The sequence below is a fragment of the Eublepharis macularius genome, chromosome 7, assembly GCF_028583425.1.
Source record: "Eublepharis macularius isolate TG4126 chromosome 7, MPM_Emac_v1.0, whole genome shotgun sequence".
NCBI classification, from domain to species: domain Eukaryota; kingdom Metazoa; phylum Chordata; class Lepidosauria; order Squamata; family Eublepharidae; genus Eublepharis; species Eublepharis macularius.
Window position 1 is genome coordinate 33863092 of NC_072796.1, and position 13560 is coordinate 33876651.

The 13560-nt window shown below is 42.8% G+C and overlaps 1 protein-coding gene across 2 annotated transcripts in view; it reads left to right on the top strand.

Moving 5' to 3' along the window:
* TNFRSF11A (TNF receptor superfamily member 11a) overlaps nt 1-13560 on the top strand; it is a 62813-nt gene that overhangs the window by 42912 nt on the left and 6341 nt on the right. Inside the window, exons 3-9 of one of the 2 annotated variants that reach the window (XM_054984303.1) lie at nt 1412-1537; nt 3314-3457; nt 5795-5888; nt 6339-6433; nt 7814-7918; nt 11335-11387; nt 12417-13242. In XM_054984303.1, coding sequence (XP_054840278.1) covers nt 1412-1537; nt 3314-3457; nt 5795-5888; nt 6339-6433; nt 7814-7918; nt 11335-11387; nt 12417-13242 — 1443 coding nt within the window. The remainder of the gene's footprint in view (nt 1-1411; nt 1538-3313; nt 3458-5794; nt 5889-6338; nt 6434-7813; nt 7919-11334; nt 11388-12416; nt 13243-13560) is intronic. The other variant, XM_054984304.1, reaches the window with a different exon arrangement.

The window sequence follows — 13560 nt, forward strand, 5'->3', positions numbered from 1 at the left end:
TGGGGCTGACATCCATTGGTTCTGTTAAGGAACACTTGCCAAAAGAGGGCTGCACGACAGGATGTAGAAGGAATAATTAGGAGAGTTAGTGGAGCATTCAGAAATCACTCTTGTGATTCTTAGCCTGAGCTAGTTCAACTGGCTCAGAGCAGAACCACAAGTGACAAAAGGCACAGATTGGACACTTGTCTGCTTCCCTCAAGTTTTGATGGGAAATGTAGGCCTCCTGGTCTCACAGCTTCGCTCTCTGACTGCTGTCCAATGGACTATTCAACTGTCACTTGTCCAACATTCCGCCAAGCTGCCTACATTTCCCATCAAAACTTGAGGGAAGCTGACAAGTGTCCAATCTGTGCCTTTTGTCACTTGTGGTTCTGCTCTCAGAATTCTATTGCCTCATTCTGTTGCACTTGTAGATCAAGCCTTGGTCTCTGGGAGCAAATAAGTATATCTCACTACCTCCCATATAATAACAACAACATTCAATTTATATACCATCCTTCAGGACAACTTAATGCCACATGAGCGGTTTACAAAGTGTGTTATCATTATCCTCATGACAATCACCCTATGAGGTGGGTGGGGATGAGAGAGCTCTGAGAGAGCTGTGACTGACCCAATGTCACCCAGCTGGCTTCAAGTGGAGGAGTGAGGAATCAAACCCGGTTCTCCAGATTCGAGTCCCATGCTCTTAACCACTACACCAAACTGGCTCTATGTGCTTAAAGGTAGGTCTGTGTGTAGCCCCCATTATCAAGCCAGCACATTCTTCGTGTCAGAGTACACCTTTTAAGAATAGATTAAACCCCTCTTTTCTCCATGGCCCTAATATAAATCATGTGTGCACAATTTTCCTTTTACAGACTGATGAAGGTTTGCAATCTTCATTGCATCTGTTTTGGCTCTCAGAGCCAAGCTACAAGTGACACCTTACACAGGTTGGACACTTGTCATCTTACCTCAAGTTTTGATGGGAAATGTAGGTGTCCTGGTTTTACATCTTGGCTCTCCATTACAGCTGCAAGACCAGGATGCCTACATTTCCCATCAAAACTTGAGGGAAGCTGACAAGTGTCCAACCTGTGTAAGGCGTCACTTGTAGTTTGGCCCTCAGACTTTCTGCTATTGATGCTACTCTCCATCTTGTTCAAGCTCCACTCATGATCAGCTCCATTCTGCCAAATGCCATCCTGGTGGGTGGCTTCTTCCCAGCATTAGACTTCAGCCTCTATCTGGGGCCAGCGTATTTGAACTCAAAAGCTGGCAACTCCTGGTTTCAATGTGTTGATGAATGATATCCCAAGTAAGGAACTGGGAATAATTATTATATCAGAGTTAAGCCAATGTTAAGGTTGATCTGTTACTTTGTAGAGCTCAAGATGTAGCCTGTCTCTTTTCCTTTTCCTTTCAGGAACATACATGTCAGCCAAATGTTCCGGCAGTTCAGAGACTATATGCCAGCCCTGCAGTTCCAATGAGTATATGGACATCTGGAATGAAGAAGAAAAATGCTTGCTTCACAAAATATGTGATCGTGGTAAGGCTAATTTGCAAAAGTGCTATGAGGACTGTTGTCTTAGGTCTTGACCTGTATGGTTGTATTAGTAGCACTAGGATATTATATGTTTGTTTATTTATCTATTTACTTCATTTGTACCCTCCCTTTTTCCCCAAAGGGAACCCAAAGCGTTCTTCTCTCCTCCATTTAATCTTCACAACAAACTTGTGAGGTAGGTTAGCCTGAGTGTGTGTGACTGGTCCAAGGTCACCAAGCAAGCTTCCGTGGCAGAGTGGTCTTCAATCCTGGGTCTTCCAAGTCTGGCACTCTAACCACTACACAACGCTGTGCAGGGCTGGCTTTGCATTACTTATTTATAGCTGCTAGCAACATAACCCTTTAAAAGTAAACTAACTATAAGCCTCTCTTTGTAACATCATGCCCTGACTTGGATAGCCCAGGTGAGCCTGATCTCGTCAGATCTCAGAAGCTAAGCAGGGTTGGCCCTGGTTAGTAATTGGATGGGAGGAGACCTCCAACGAAGACCAGGGTTGCAGGGGCAGGCAATGGCAAACCACTCCTGTTAGTCTCTTGCCATGAAAACCCTGTGTCCGCTGTGACTTGAGGGCACTCTCCACCACCACAGAAACATCACAGCTCTACCAGTAAAACAAAAGTCAAGAAACTGGCTTTGAGGTGGGTGAAAGGAAACAGTGGATCATTACACACACCCCATCTTAGAACCTAGTTTTGGAAGGGGGAGGCATGAGGAGAAGGCAGACAGTCTGTGGCAAGAGCAGAAGAGGCTCATATCCCTCTAAAAACATCCCCTGACCTTGACTATGAAATGTCATGAACAACCCGTGCAGTCTTCCCAAGCAAGGTGAGCAATGGCATACCCGGATGCAATTTGGGCCCTGTGGGACAGTCTTTAGCCAATCCATCATGAACATACAACATTCCACTGAGCACCTGTCACCATTCCTTCTACTACTCTTTCATAACCAGTGTGGTGTAGTGGTGAAAGTGTTGGGCCAGGATCTTGGAGACCCAGGTTCGAATCCTCACTCTACCCCAGAAGGGTAGACCTTGGGCAAGTCACACTCTTTCAGCCTAACTTACTGTTCAGGGTTGCTGTTCTGAGGGAAAATGAAGGAAGGGGTATGATGCGGCAAGCCACTTTGAGTACCCATAGGAGAGAAAAACAGGTTTAAAATAGTTAAGTGAATAAATTTACTTGTTTCCAGGGCTTTTTTTCTGGGAAAAGAGGTGGTGGAACTCAGTGGGTTGCCCTCGAAGAAAATAGTCACATGGCTGGTGGCCCCACCCCCTGATCTCCAGACAGAGGGGAGTTTAGATTGCCCTCCGCACTACTGAGCGGCGCGTAGGGCAATCTAAACTCCCCTCTGTCTGGAGATCAGGGGGCGGGGCCACCAGCCATGTGACCATTTTCAAGAGGTTCCGGAACTCCGTTCCACCATGTTCCTGCTGAAAAAAAGCCCTGCTTGTTTCCCTATCTTTTCCTCTATGGCATTATTGATAGACAGTGTTGGAGAGAAGTGTTGCGTTGCTCCCTGCTTGCCAAGTCAACTATCCTTGTTTTGTGTCAGCAGGAATCGCTCTGCCAAGTGTTTCAAACTGTCAAATAGAAATAGGGAACTTTCCACAGTGTGTGAACAGCAACCAACATGGATCCTCAGACTGCCATCTCTGTGGTGTAGGCTCATTTTATGTCATGCTGTGTATTTCGAAAGAAGGAGGCACAGCTTGATTGTTAATGTGCCCTGTTTGTTTTTGCCATTTTTTTAAAAAAAGGGAAAGCTTTAATAGAAGTGCATCCAGGAAACAGCACATTTCACCGACAATGTGCTTGCATTGCTGGCTACCACTGGAACGAAGACTGTGATTGCTGTCGGCGAAACACAAAATGCCCTCCGGGTTTTGGAGTGAAGTATCCCAGTAAGATTTTGATGTTGTTTTTGACGTACAAGGGGAAGGCATTGAGAGAGAAAGATGCATTGTAAAGCATGGGGGAACTGGTTTTCAGCATGCAACACATTCGTTTTCAGAGCAGAGAATGTGTGTTCGGAATCAGAACTCTCGCATCACACTTCAGAATGATTGTCTTCAACTGGGAATTCAACAAACCAAAAAAGTGTCCACAATTACTTCTAAATGTAGAAGTCATGGTGCAGTTCATATGTTAACTGGGCAGCCAAGCCACTGTGCACAGAGGAGAAATGGATGGGTTCTCCTCTCCATTTTGACACGTGGAACGTAGCGTGTGAGGTGGACATTCCACGTAGAAGCCCAGTTCACACAATCTTTCCCATGCTTTTTTGATGAAGAAGAGTTTTGCAGATGTGTCTTCTTCATGGATTTGGGTCTCTACATGGAGCGCCCACTCCACACATTATGTTTATGCATGGTGAGGAATAGATCATGTACTTATTTTTTCACTGTGTAAAGAGGATTATTAGCCATGAGGGTATATGAACCAGGCCAATTAATAGAAGTGAGCCAAATAGTAGAATATGGAGGCTTAGAAGTCATTGCAGTGTGCGCCCAGTTTCACTCTGACTGATTACCCATTTCAGTCTCGGGAATCCATGTAGCAGTTACTGGGTTTTTCACTCAACTTCACCTAATCTCCCTCCTTACTACAGCTTCATCCCTCATGGCTTTGTTCCATGAAGCTTCTATAATCCCTAACGTAACCTTTTTGTGTTCAAAGGGAAAACCTCTGTTCCCTTTTTCACCACTAGAAAAGCTGATCCCACTCAGAGATTTTTTTTTATTTAATAAGACATTTTAATCTCACCTTTGCTCTCCTAAATGGGATGGTTTTTTGAAAATCAATAAACAAAACAAGTCATAGAACAGAGGAAAATATAAAAATAATCCATGGTCACCTTGGCTTTGTGAATGGTTTGATGCAACGCACGTTCAGTAGTGTTCAGCAGTGTTCAGTAATCAAGTTGGGCAAATGCAGATTGACCTGTCATCTGATCTTATTTTGAAGTATTCATTCTCCCATGAAGTGGCTACACAAAATTCATATCACAGTGGTGGGAAACTGTGTGACTCCACTGTAATCTGAAGCATATTTTTTAAAAATTGTATTTCATTTGTACCCTGCCTTTCTCTGCAATGAAAGTGGCTGACATCTTTTTCTCTTCCATTTTATCCTCTCAACAACACTGTGAGAGAACTTTAGATTGTGTCTGTCTGGCTAGCTAAGGTCACCAGCAAGTTTCCATGGTAGAGTGGGAATCGGAACCCAAATCCTAGTTGCGCACTCATATCACTACACACTGCACCATATGCATTCTAAGATATGTTGCCCTGGTTACCCCAAGTGGAGAGATAGGATAGGGATCCTATTCCCCTGGTGGGGGCGGAGGATCCCCCATTCCCAGCCTCTGCCCCCCGCCACTTCTTACCTGGCTGGTGAGGGGTAAAGGCTCAGGGAACAGGCTTGGGATGCAAAAAACCTCCAGGGCAAGCATGTAGCGTGTGTGTTTCCGGCAGGGCATGAAGACATCACTTCCTCAAGTGACATCATTGCTCCGGTAATGGGCGTGCTCCAGCACTTCACAGGGGCAAATTTTTGCCCCCCCCCCATGGACTGAATGATCCCGCACAAATCGCAGGAGCATAAGTGCTGCCAGTGTGATGATGTCACTTCCAGAAGTGACATCATTGCATCTGTGCCAGGAGCACAAATCCTCCTGGTAAATATGCCCCCCACACACACACACACACTGGGAGGGTATAGGGACCTGGCAGCCCTAAAATGGGATAATAGATGTGCTAAATAAATGACTAAGTTATGAAATTTGGAAGTGTTAAATATAGCTAGTTTTTAAATTTTGTTGTGTTGAGGATTGCTTTCCTGACTTTCTGGTTCTTTATGGACAAGTTCATTTTCTTACCTGTGGCTACCATGTGGGAGGTTATTAAATAACATAAATAAATGATTAAATGTTTGGAAACTTCCAAATTAAAACTGCAGCTGCCTTTTGCCCATGTGACTGTAACCCCTTGAAGAAAATGAAGAACCTTTGACAAACCAGTGGGGGGGGGGAGGGTTGCTGAAGTTTCTACACTGCAGAATAGGACAAAGCCCTTTTATGTTAATTAACACGTTGCCAGTATGAAATTTTTAAAAAATAACTATTTATTTATTTATTTATTTATTTATTTGAAGTATTTTTGTACCACTCTTCTTTATGGCTCCATGCCTATTGTCTTAACTGTGCAATTTAACAGGGTTGTTTGTTATTTTTCTCATAGTACAAGAGAACAAGGATGCAAAATGCCAACCGTGTCCCACGGGGTCCTTTTCTAATGTCTCTTCCTCCACGGATGAATGCAGATCCTGGACTAAGTAAGTGTAATGACCTAGAACTCTTGTATTAAAGTAGCATTTAAAATATTGAGCCTACCTCACGATGCTGGCGTTTCTTTCATTTTTCTGTGTTATTTTGAGACTGGGTGTGAAATATTTAATAATCTGCCATTGATAGTAGTTGCTGTTTGAAAGTTAGAATGCGTGTTCTTGCATATTTAACCCATATTAATTTAAGTAAATATTAAAATGCTCTGTGCTTCAGCATCTTGAAATAAATAACATAGTATGAAAATGGCATATCACAAGTTGCTTTTACGTAGATGTTCACTAGGAAAAGGGGATTAAGAAGATATTTGACCTTCAGTTAGAGGCCTCAGCTTGACCACATATCTGAGAGGCACAATCTGTCCTCATATTTCAGTAGCCCTAAATTGTGTGGTTCATCGTTGTATTTCTTTTCCTCTTTTCTCTTCCTTTCTTTTGAAGCTGCACAGCACTTGGAACTGAGGAAAAAATTCCTGGCAGCGATAGGTCTGATGCGGTGTGTGAGAAACTTCTGAAGATCATGGCTTCACAAGATGGTAAATTTAACAGTATATAAGCTGCCATTGTTCAGGAGTAGGAAGTGATGGCTAACCCCGCCCCCACTCTGTGTTATTCATAAGATGGGGCCAAGCTACACATGACGGATGACACTTGAACGGCAAGTGGATTGAGTGGAGGGCAAGTGAACAGGGAGAAATACACTTGCTGTTCAAGTGTCATTCGTCCTGTGTAGCTTGGCCCATGTATGCTGTTTTAAATCAGAACAGAGTTATGTTGGATCTGCAGCAAGATTTTAGTTTTAAACAAGTTAGATACCTGTTTTTTTCTTCTCAACTGGAAGTTGGTGGGCCACAGGTGAGTTTCAATCAGGAGTACATACTTTTAAAAAAATTGTTTTAATTCTGTTTCAGTATTTAAGAAGAAACTTAATTACATTTCCCCCAATATTTCAGTAGTATTGATACCATTTTGGGAATTCGTTTCAGGTAATTTTTTCTAGTTCAGGAATATTAAACACTGATAGAACTAGCCTCCGGACAGAGCCCAGTTTTGTTGCTACTGTTTTCAATGGGCAGTAGACTTGGTGTCCAGCTCTAGATGTCAAGTCTACCACCACTCTGGACTCTTGCTCTAACGCCTGTTGAAAACACTGGTGGGAGTCCTGATGTTCCAACTCCGACACCACATTTACCCCACTGATTTCAATGCAAGCCAAAATACACCCCCCATCCCCAAATTGTGGGATATAAATCTCAGGAATCCTGAAATTTCAGGAGTGCATTTTGTTGTTGCAGTCAGCCCCATGCTGAAACAAAACAGCCAATCTGGGGTACAATTTCAGGTCAGAAATATCCTAATGTGCATGCCTAGGTTCACTGGCTTGGGGTTTCCTCTGGGATTTACGTAACACTGGAATGCCTGGCTTGGGTTTTGAATAGAATTTTCAGGAGCATGTGGCAATTTTCACTGATTCCCCCTCCCACATAAGACTTTCCTCAAAGCTATGCCTGGGGGTTCCCCATCCATCAGGTGCAGCATTTTGGGGGGTTGCTGCAAGGGGGGGGCAGCAAAAATTGCACCCCTACGTGTGCCTGCAGAAATTCTAGGCAGGTTCCGAGCCTTGCACACATTCTGGACTGTTAATGTCCACTGGTAATAATGTAATTTCCCATTTGGATGTGCGTACTTCCAGAATGCTAGCAATGTGTCATATAAAGAAAGATAATGAAATGTAACAATTTATTCAAACGTGAAGCCCAAATAGTGCTCTGATTGTTTTTCCATAATTTTTTTTAAAAAAAAAAACTTGAGATGTTAAAACTAGCAAATAAGCGGTTTGGCAACTCTGTTAATATAAATCTTATTTCACTAAACCTACTACAGACTGCTCTGACATTTTTTGATTAATTTTACAGAAACAAACCAATTATTTTATATGTTGGTTGCTCCACTCCTTGTTGCCCTAGTTGGTATTGCTGTCCTTGCTGTATACTATCGAAATAAGGGGAAAGTATTGACAGGTATGTAGTGCCTAATGATGCTTTCTTATGTTATAGTTGCCTTTTTTATTTTAGCAACCTCATTCTCCTCCCTTAACGCAAGTAGAGAGTAGGGTTTTTAAAAAAATCTGTGGTATGTTTTTGAAGTTCGGCATTTTAGCAAATTTGTAATACTGTTCATAAATGCACCTGAAGCTATATCCCCTCTAAGAATTTTCACATGATATATCCCCCCTCCCCAAATTAAAACTCCTAATACAAAAGGGGTATTTATACTCAATGGGCACAGTCCATCAAGATGCAGTCCTGTGAGATCCTATTGAAACGAAGAGGAATTGTGAGAAATTACTGCCAGTGCAAAGGCTTCAGTGTTCTTGTGCAATTCATGTTCTCCTTCTCCCTGATCTATGTTGCTGTGGTCACTCCAATGCTCTGTTCATTTGAGTGGTGAGAACATGTATTCACTCCTTTGTCCTTGTAGAACAGTTTCCTCCATTTAAATGACTGGGATTCCCTTACTGAAACACCCTGCATCAATCACAGGAATTGATTTATCACAAAACAGATCACTGATCTATGAGGATCGGTTTTATCTGCTCTGACAATGGCGTTTTTGAGGTCTCAGGCACAGAAAGCTCTTCCCTGTCCCCGCTGAGATCCTGTAATTGAAGACAGCAGGGATTGTATTTAAGACTTGCTTGCCAAGTGTGTTAAGAGTAGCAGGACCCTAATCTGGAGAACTGGGTTTGATTCCCCACTCCTCCACTTGAAGCCAGCTGGGTGATCTTGGGTAAGTCACAGCTTCTCAGAGCTCTCTCAGCCCCACCCACCTCACAGGGTGATTGTCGTGAGGATAATAATAACACACTTTGCTAACTGCTCTGAGTGGGTGTTAGGTTGTCCTGAAAGGTGGTAAATAAATGTGTTGTTGTTGTTGTTGTTAAGTTATTACTCTTCTGCTGAGCTTTCCCAGAGCTCCCATGCTGGTTAAAAAAAAAACCCACTGGACTTGGAGCTCTTGGCATCTGTGGCACTTGCAGACTGACATACAACTCATTTAAGTTAAAATACTGGAAGCTGAGCTGGTTTGGTACTGTTTTAGGGGTTCAGAAGCTTCCAAGTATTTTGATTTTACTGGTTTGTGGGTGAGGCTGTGAGTCAGTTTACATGCATGCAGGCATGGTTTATGTGGTTTTGTGGGCAGCAATAATCCTTTGGATAGGATGGAAACCAGTAATAGCCCTGACTCCAAATCAAACATTTAAGAAGATTGGTCAGTTCAGAAAGTAATCTAATCTGAATTATATCTGTCTACATCTGGGGTTTGATTTTGATTTAAGACTTTTTAATTAGCAAAAGGTACAGGTTTTGCTTGCATTGTTGCAGTGTGAGAGAGGCTTCCCATCTTACAATGAAATATATACTTGACAGATCACCGTAAACAAACATACTGTTTCCCAAGCATAGTAACTACTAAGCGAGGTTTTTCCTAATAAAGGACAAGCATGGGACATACCTCTTTGAAACACTATTTCAATGGAGTCAGTGAGCTTATTTGATGGTGGGGTGCGTGTGTTCCTTTTGAATCTTGCCAGGGCTATTTATAATTGTTCCTTTGGAAGTTCATGTGATGATTCTTGAAACAGAAAAAACAACCAATCTTTTGCTCACAGCACCATCATTAACAGGTCAGTCATAGCCTGATGGCACATGACATGGAACAAAGACCCAGTTGGTGTGGAATGTTCTATTTTAGGCATGAATAGTCCAGACAGGCACATCTTCCTTTTTTCTTCGTCTAAGGTTGCAATAATTTTTTTTTAATTAGGAGTCTTTCTTTGCACAAATTCTGGGCTTTTGGGAAAAGTGGGTTTTAAAATAGTTTCCTCCCAACTGAATTTAGGAATGAAAGTTTGGATCCTCCACACCATGAACAAAAAAATGCATTCACGGAATACGTCTCTCATCCTCCTCCCTGGAGTCTCCTGAGGACCAACCCCCAAGTCCTCTTGAGAGTCGGAGGATGCTGTCCGGGGGGGGGGGGCGGGGGGGAGCAGCTTGAAGGGGAAATCAGCACATACTGCTCCCTCCACTCTTCCGTGAGATTTTCTGCAACAGAGCAAGGGTTTGTGCAAGGGGTGTGTGGTTTCTACTGATTTCCCTTCTTGCTAAAGCCATCCCCACCACAGGTTCCCCTGCCTTTCTTGGGCAGATTTTTAGGGGGTGCAGAGGCTACCAGCCAAAAGAGAATTCCTTTTATTTATGGTTCATAAGATCTGACCATATGCCTACTATTTTGTGACTTTTTATGTTGAAATTAGTAGCTACAAACGAATACACCATTGGGGAGCTGCACAGATACTGATAGGTTACATGTCAGCCTCCCACCCTTGGGGCAAATGCTACTGTCCAGGGCCATTTTGGGCCAGGAAACGGTCGAAGCCCCGCCACCACAGTCTCAGTCTTAATTGGGTCTCCACACACTGCAGAATTGAGTCCCCGGAGGGCACTCACAATTGACATTTGGCTGCAAATCCCTAGTAACGGTTGCATGTGAAACATAATGTCTAGTTTGGACATGAGTCTGCTGAAATCAGTTGGCTTTAGTGTTTCACTCTGTGTTGGCCAGTGGGCTTAACTGGCCTGCTGGGTACAGGATCAGATTATGGCTGTAATCCATCACTCAGTTTGGTATAATTACTTGAGTTGTATATGGTTTAGGAATGACATATACGTTACCAGCTACATGGTAGGAAATGTATTTATTTGCGTACAGCATTTATAGTCTGCCTTTTGTTTTAAAAAAAAAAGACTCAAGGATAGCCAGCATTTTTAAAAATAACAATAAAACTAAAATATTTAAATCCAATAAATAATGAGAATGAAATATGAAAACTAATAAATGGCAATAGAATAACTATAAAAACAAGATTTTTTAAAAAAAGCAAGCCAATTTATAAAAAGACCCACTTAAATTATTCTTTTCCTGGGCTTCTTACAGTGCTGCTTAAGTGACATTTTAATACAGAAGAGAAAGAAAACACTTCCTCCCCAGACAGGAAAAAATAAGATTCCCCCCCCCCATTTTTCTCAAGTAATGGAAGAAAAAATAGGAAGAAAAAATATGACAAAAGTTTTCTGGGTACCGCACCCCACCCCGGACCTTCGTATCTGTAATCTAAGAATATTGGAGATAGGCAATAATATGTCATCAGCTTTATCCATGTGATTCAGAGGTTACTGGTGCTGTATGGGAAGACGCTCCAGAGACATGGCTCCCACCCACACAGCTGCTAGTACTGAATACTATTGCTTTCCGAGGATGAACATTCTTAAAATATCAGCATTTGAATGAAAACGGCATCGCACAACTGATATATGATATAATGACAATTTGCTTGAGGTCTAATTTATCCTATCTTTGTCTGTCCTTCCAGCAGATCTGCAATACTGGGCGAATGAAATCTGCATGCAGATAAAAGGGACAAAGGTGAAAAGCTAAGACTTGTCCATAGTTCCACACTCTTTGATTCTTTCTGGAGTCTCTGCTTTCCTTGGTAGCCAGAACACGACAAGCAGTGAAATAAGGTCACAGATTTGTCTTCTTCTGTTCAGTGGCTGCCATACCACATAAGGAGGGGCAGGAAGGAATGGCAAGTTTGCAAGGAATAGGGAACCACAAAGGATCTCCTAGCTTTAAAGTCCTGGAGAGTCAGCTTTGTTCTGAGTAACATCTTCTTAAGATCAATGGGATGTTACAAAATTCGATTGTGAGGGTTTTTACTGAAAATTTGTCATCAACTTTTCTGTGTTGACAAAGGCAAGAGATATGTTCTATAGAATAATGCTTTTTCATTGCCACACTATTTCAGCTGTATTTGAGCTGTATTTGCCTCACTATTTCAGTTGTAATTTAAATCCTGCACATTTTCATAAAATGTGCATAAAAAGACAGTGGTGCAAAACATTTCTAAACATGAGCAACAGAAGCTTCTACATAGCATGAAACTTTCTGTAGTTTTTCAGCGTATGAGGAGTTTTTTGTATGGAACGTTCTTCTGCCAGGGGATAGGCCTCTGCTAGTGGAACGTATTTGCAGGATCCAACCCTAGTGGTTTCATGGAAGTGCAAGGTTTGTATAAGGGACTTCCTAGGACTCAGCTCGTGCTCTTAGCCACTATGCTAAGGCAGCCAAAGTGTATATATGATATTCAAGTCCAATAAGTCCTCGGTGTGCCTCTAGATAGTACTTTTCTGCACAGGAATGCACTCATTTTAACATGCTCTCCGCAGCCCCGTGGCAACTATGGGGAACGGCTTCTTTAAAAAAAATTTCTAAGGAGAGTCCAAATGGTCTTGGAATTGCACCATGGGCTCGGAAAGGCTCCTGGCTGCTCCATGTGGAGAACCTGTGCACAAATTCATCTAGAGGCATCCTCAGATAGTTACCATTTCATTGTCCAAAAGAAAGTCTATTTGCGATCTTTTTAAAGAGGATTTTTCTTTGGATTCCATTTAGGAGCCCCCCATAGAAACATTTGTAAACACAAATGTGGCGAGTTCTTCAGGTCTTCTGCTTTTTGAAGGAACTTATCAGCTGAACCTTGAACAACATTCGTTTTCTGGCAACCTGTGTTTCCCAATGGATCCCATTGTGTGCGATCAAGCTGATACTGACACAATTCACTATGAATCAGGAGAGGACTTCCCAATGCTGTCACTTGGGGATGAGAGAGAAGACAACCACTTTCAGCAGATTCCCACAGAGGATGAGTATTTGGATAGAATCCCCCAAAGCCGTTGCTACCTACCTTTACTAAGCCAGCCTGACAGCACAGCTGCCTCGCCATTCTCTGAGCCACTGGAAGTGGGGGAGAACGACAGCTTAAGTCAGTGCTTTGTAGGAACTGAAAGCCTGGCGGAATTATCGAACTGTTGCTGCTCCAGCCTTTCATGTAGAACTGACTCTCCTCAGTTCTGCACTGACAAATGTCCACAGAGTTCTTGTCATCACTGCAACTGTAACAACATAGGGGATACAGAGAGTGGAGGTACAAGTGGCTCCTTGCTGATTCCTGAAGTGACAAATAGCTGCCCTGCCTGTGGAGTATCTCCTAGAGAATCTCCCAGAAAACCCAGCAGTACCGCAGATTCTTTAAAAGAGAATGGACCTTCCCCACAGTGCACTTGTGCCTTGGACTCTGCCTCTGTGGATCAGAATGCTCCAGCGAGCAGTCCTAGAGCCCGAAGCGAGCCACCGGATGGAACTGATGCAAAGCACCAGAATGCAAAAAGAAACAATGCCGGATCAAACTGCAGCACTTCAGATCTTCCAGCAGCGTCTGGTGAGTCTCTGAAAACTGGGCCTTTTGCTATTTGCATGCAATTCGATAGCTGTATCCATCATGCTCCGTTTGTGAGGCACCACTGGTCTATATGAATATTTGGTTATGTTCTGCAGCACTGGGCTCCATGTCTTTCCCTCTATGTTTAAACCAAAAGGTGCCAAACATAAGACTCTGTTTTAGCTTCAGGTCCACGCCATGTAGTCAATGAGATTTGGCCACATGATGATCCCTGAAGCCAAAACAAGGTGAGGCCAGTGCCTACCACTCTCATTTTTACAACATTTGATGAAAAAAGAGGGGAAACATAGCACCCTG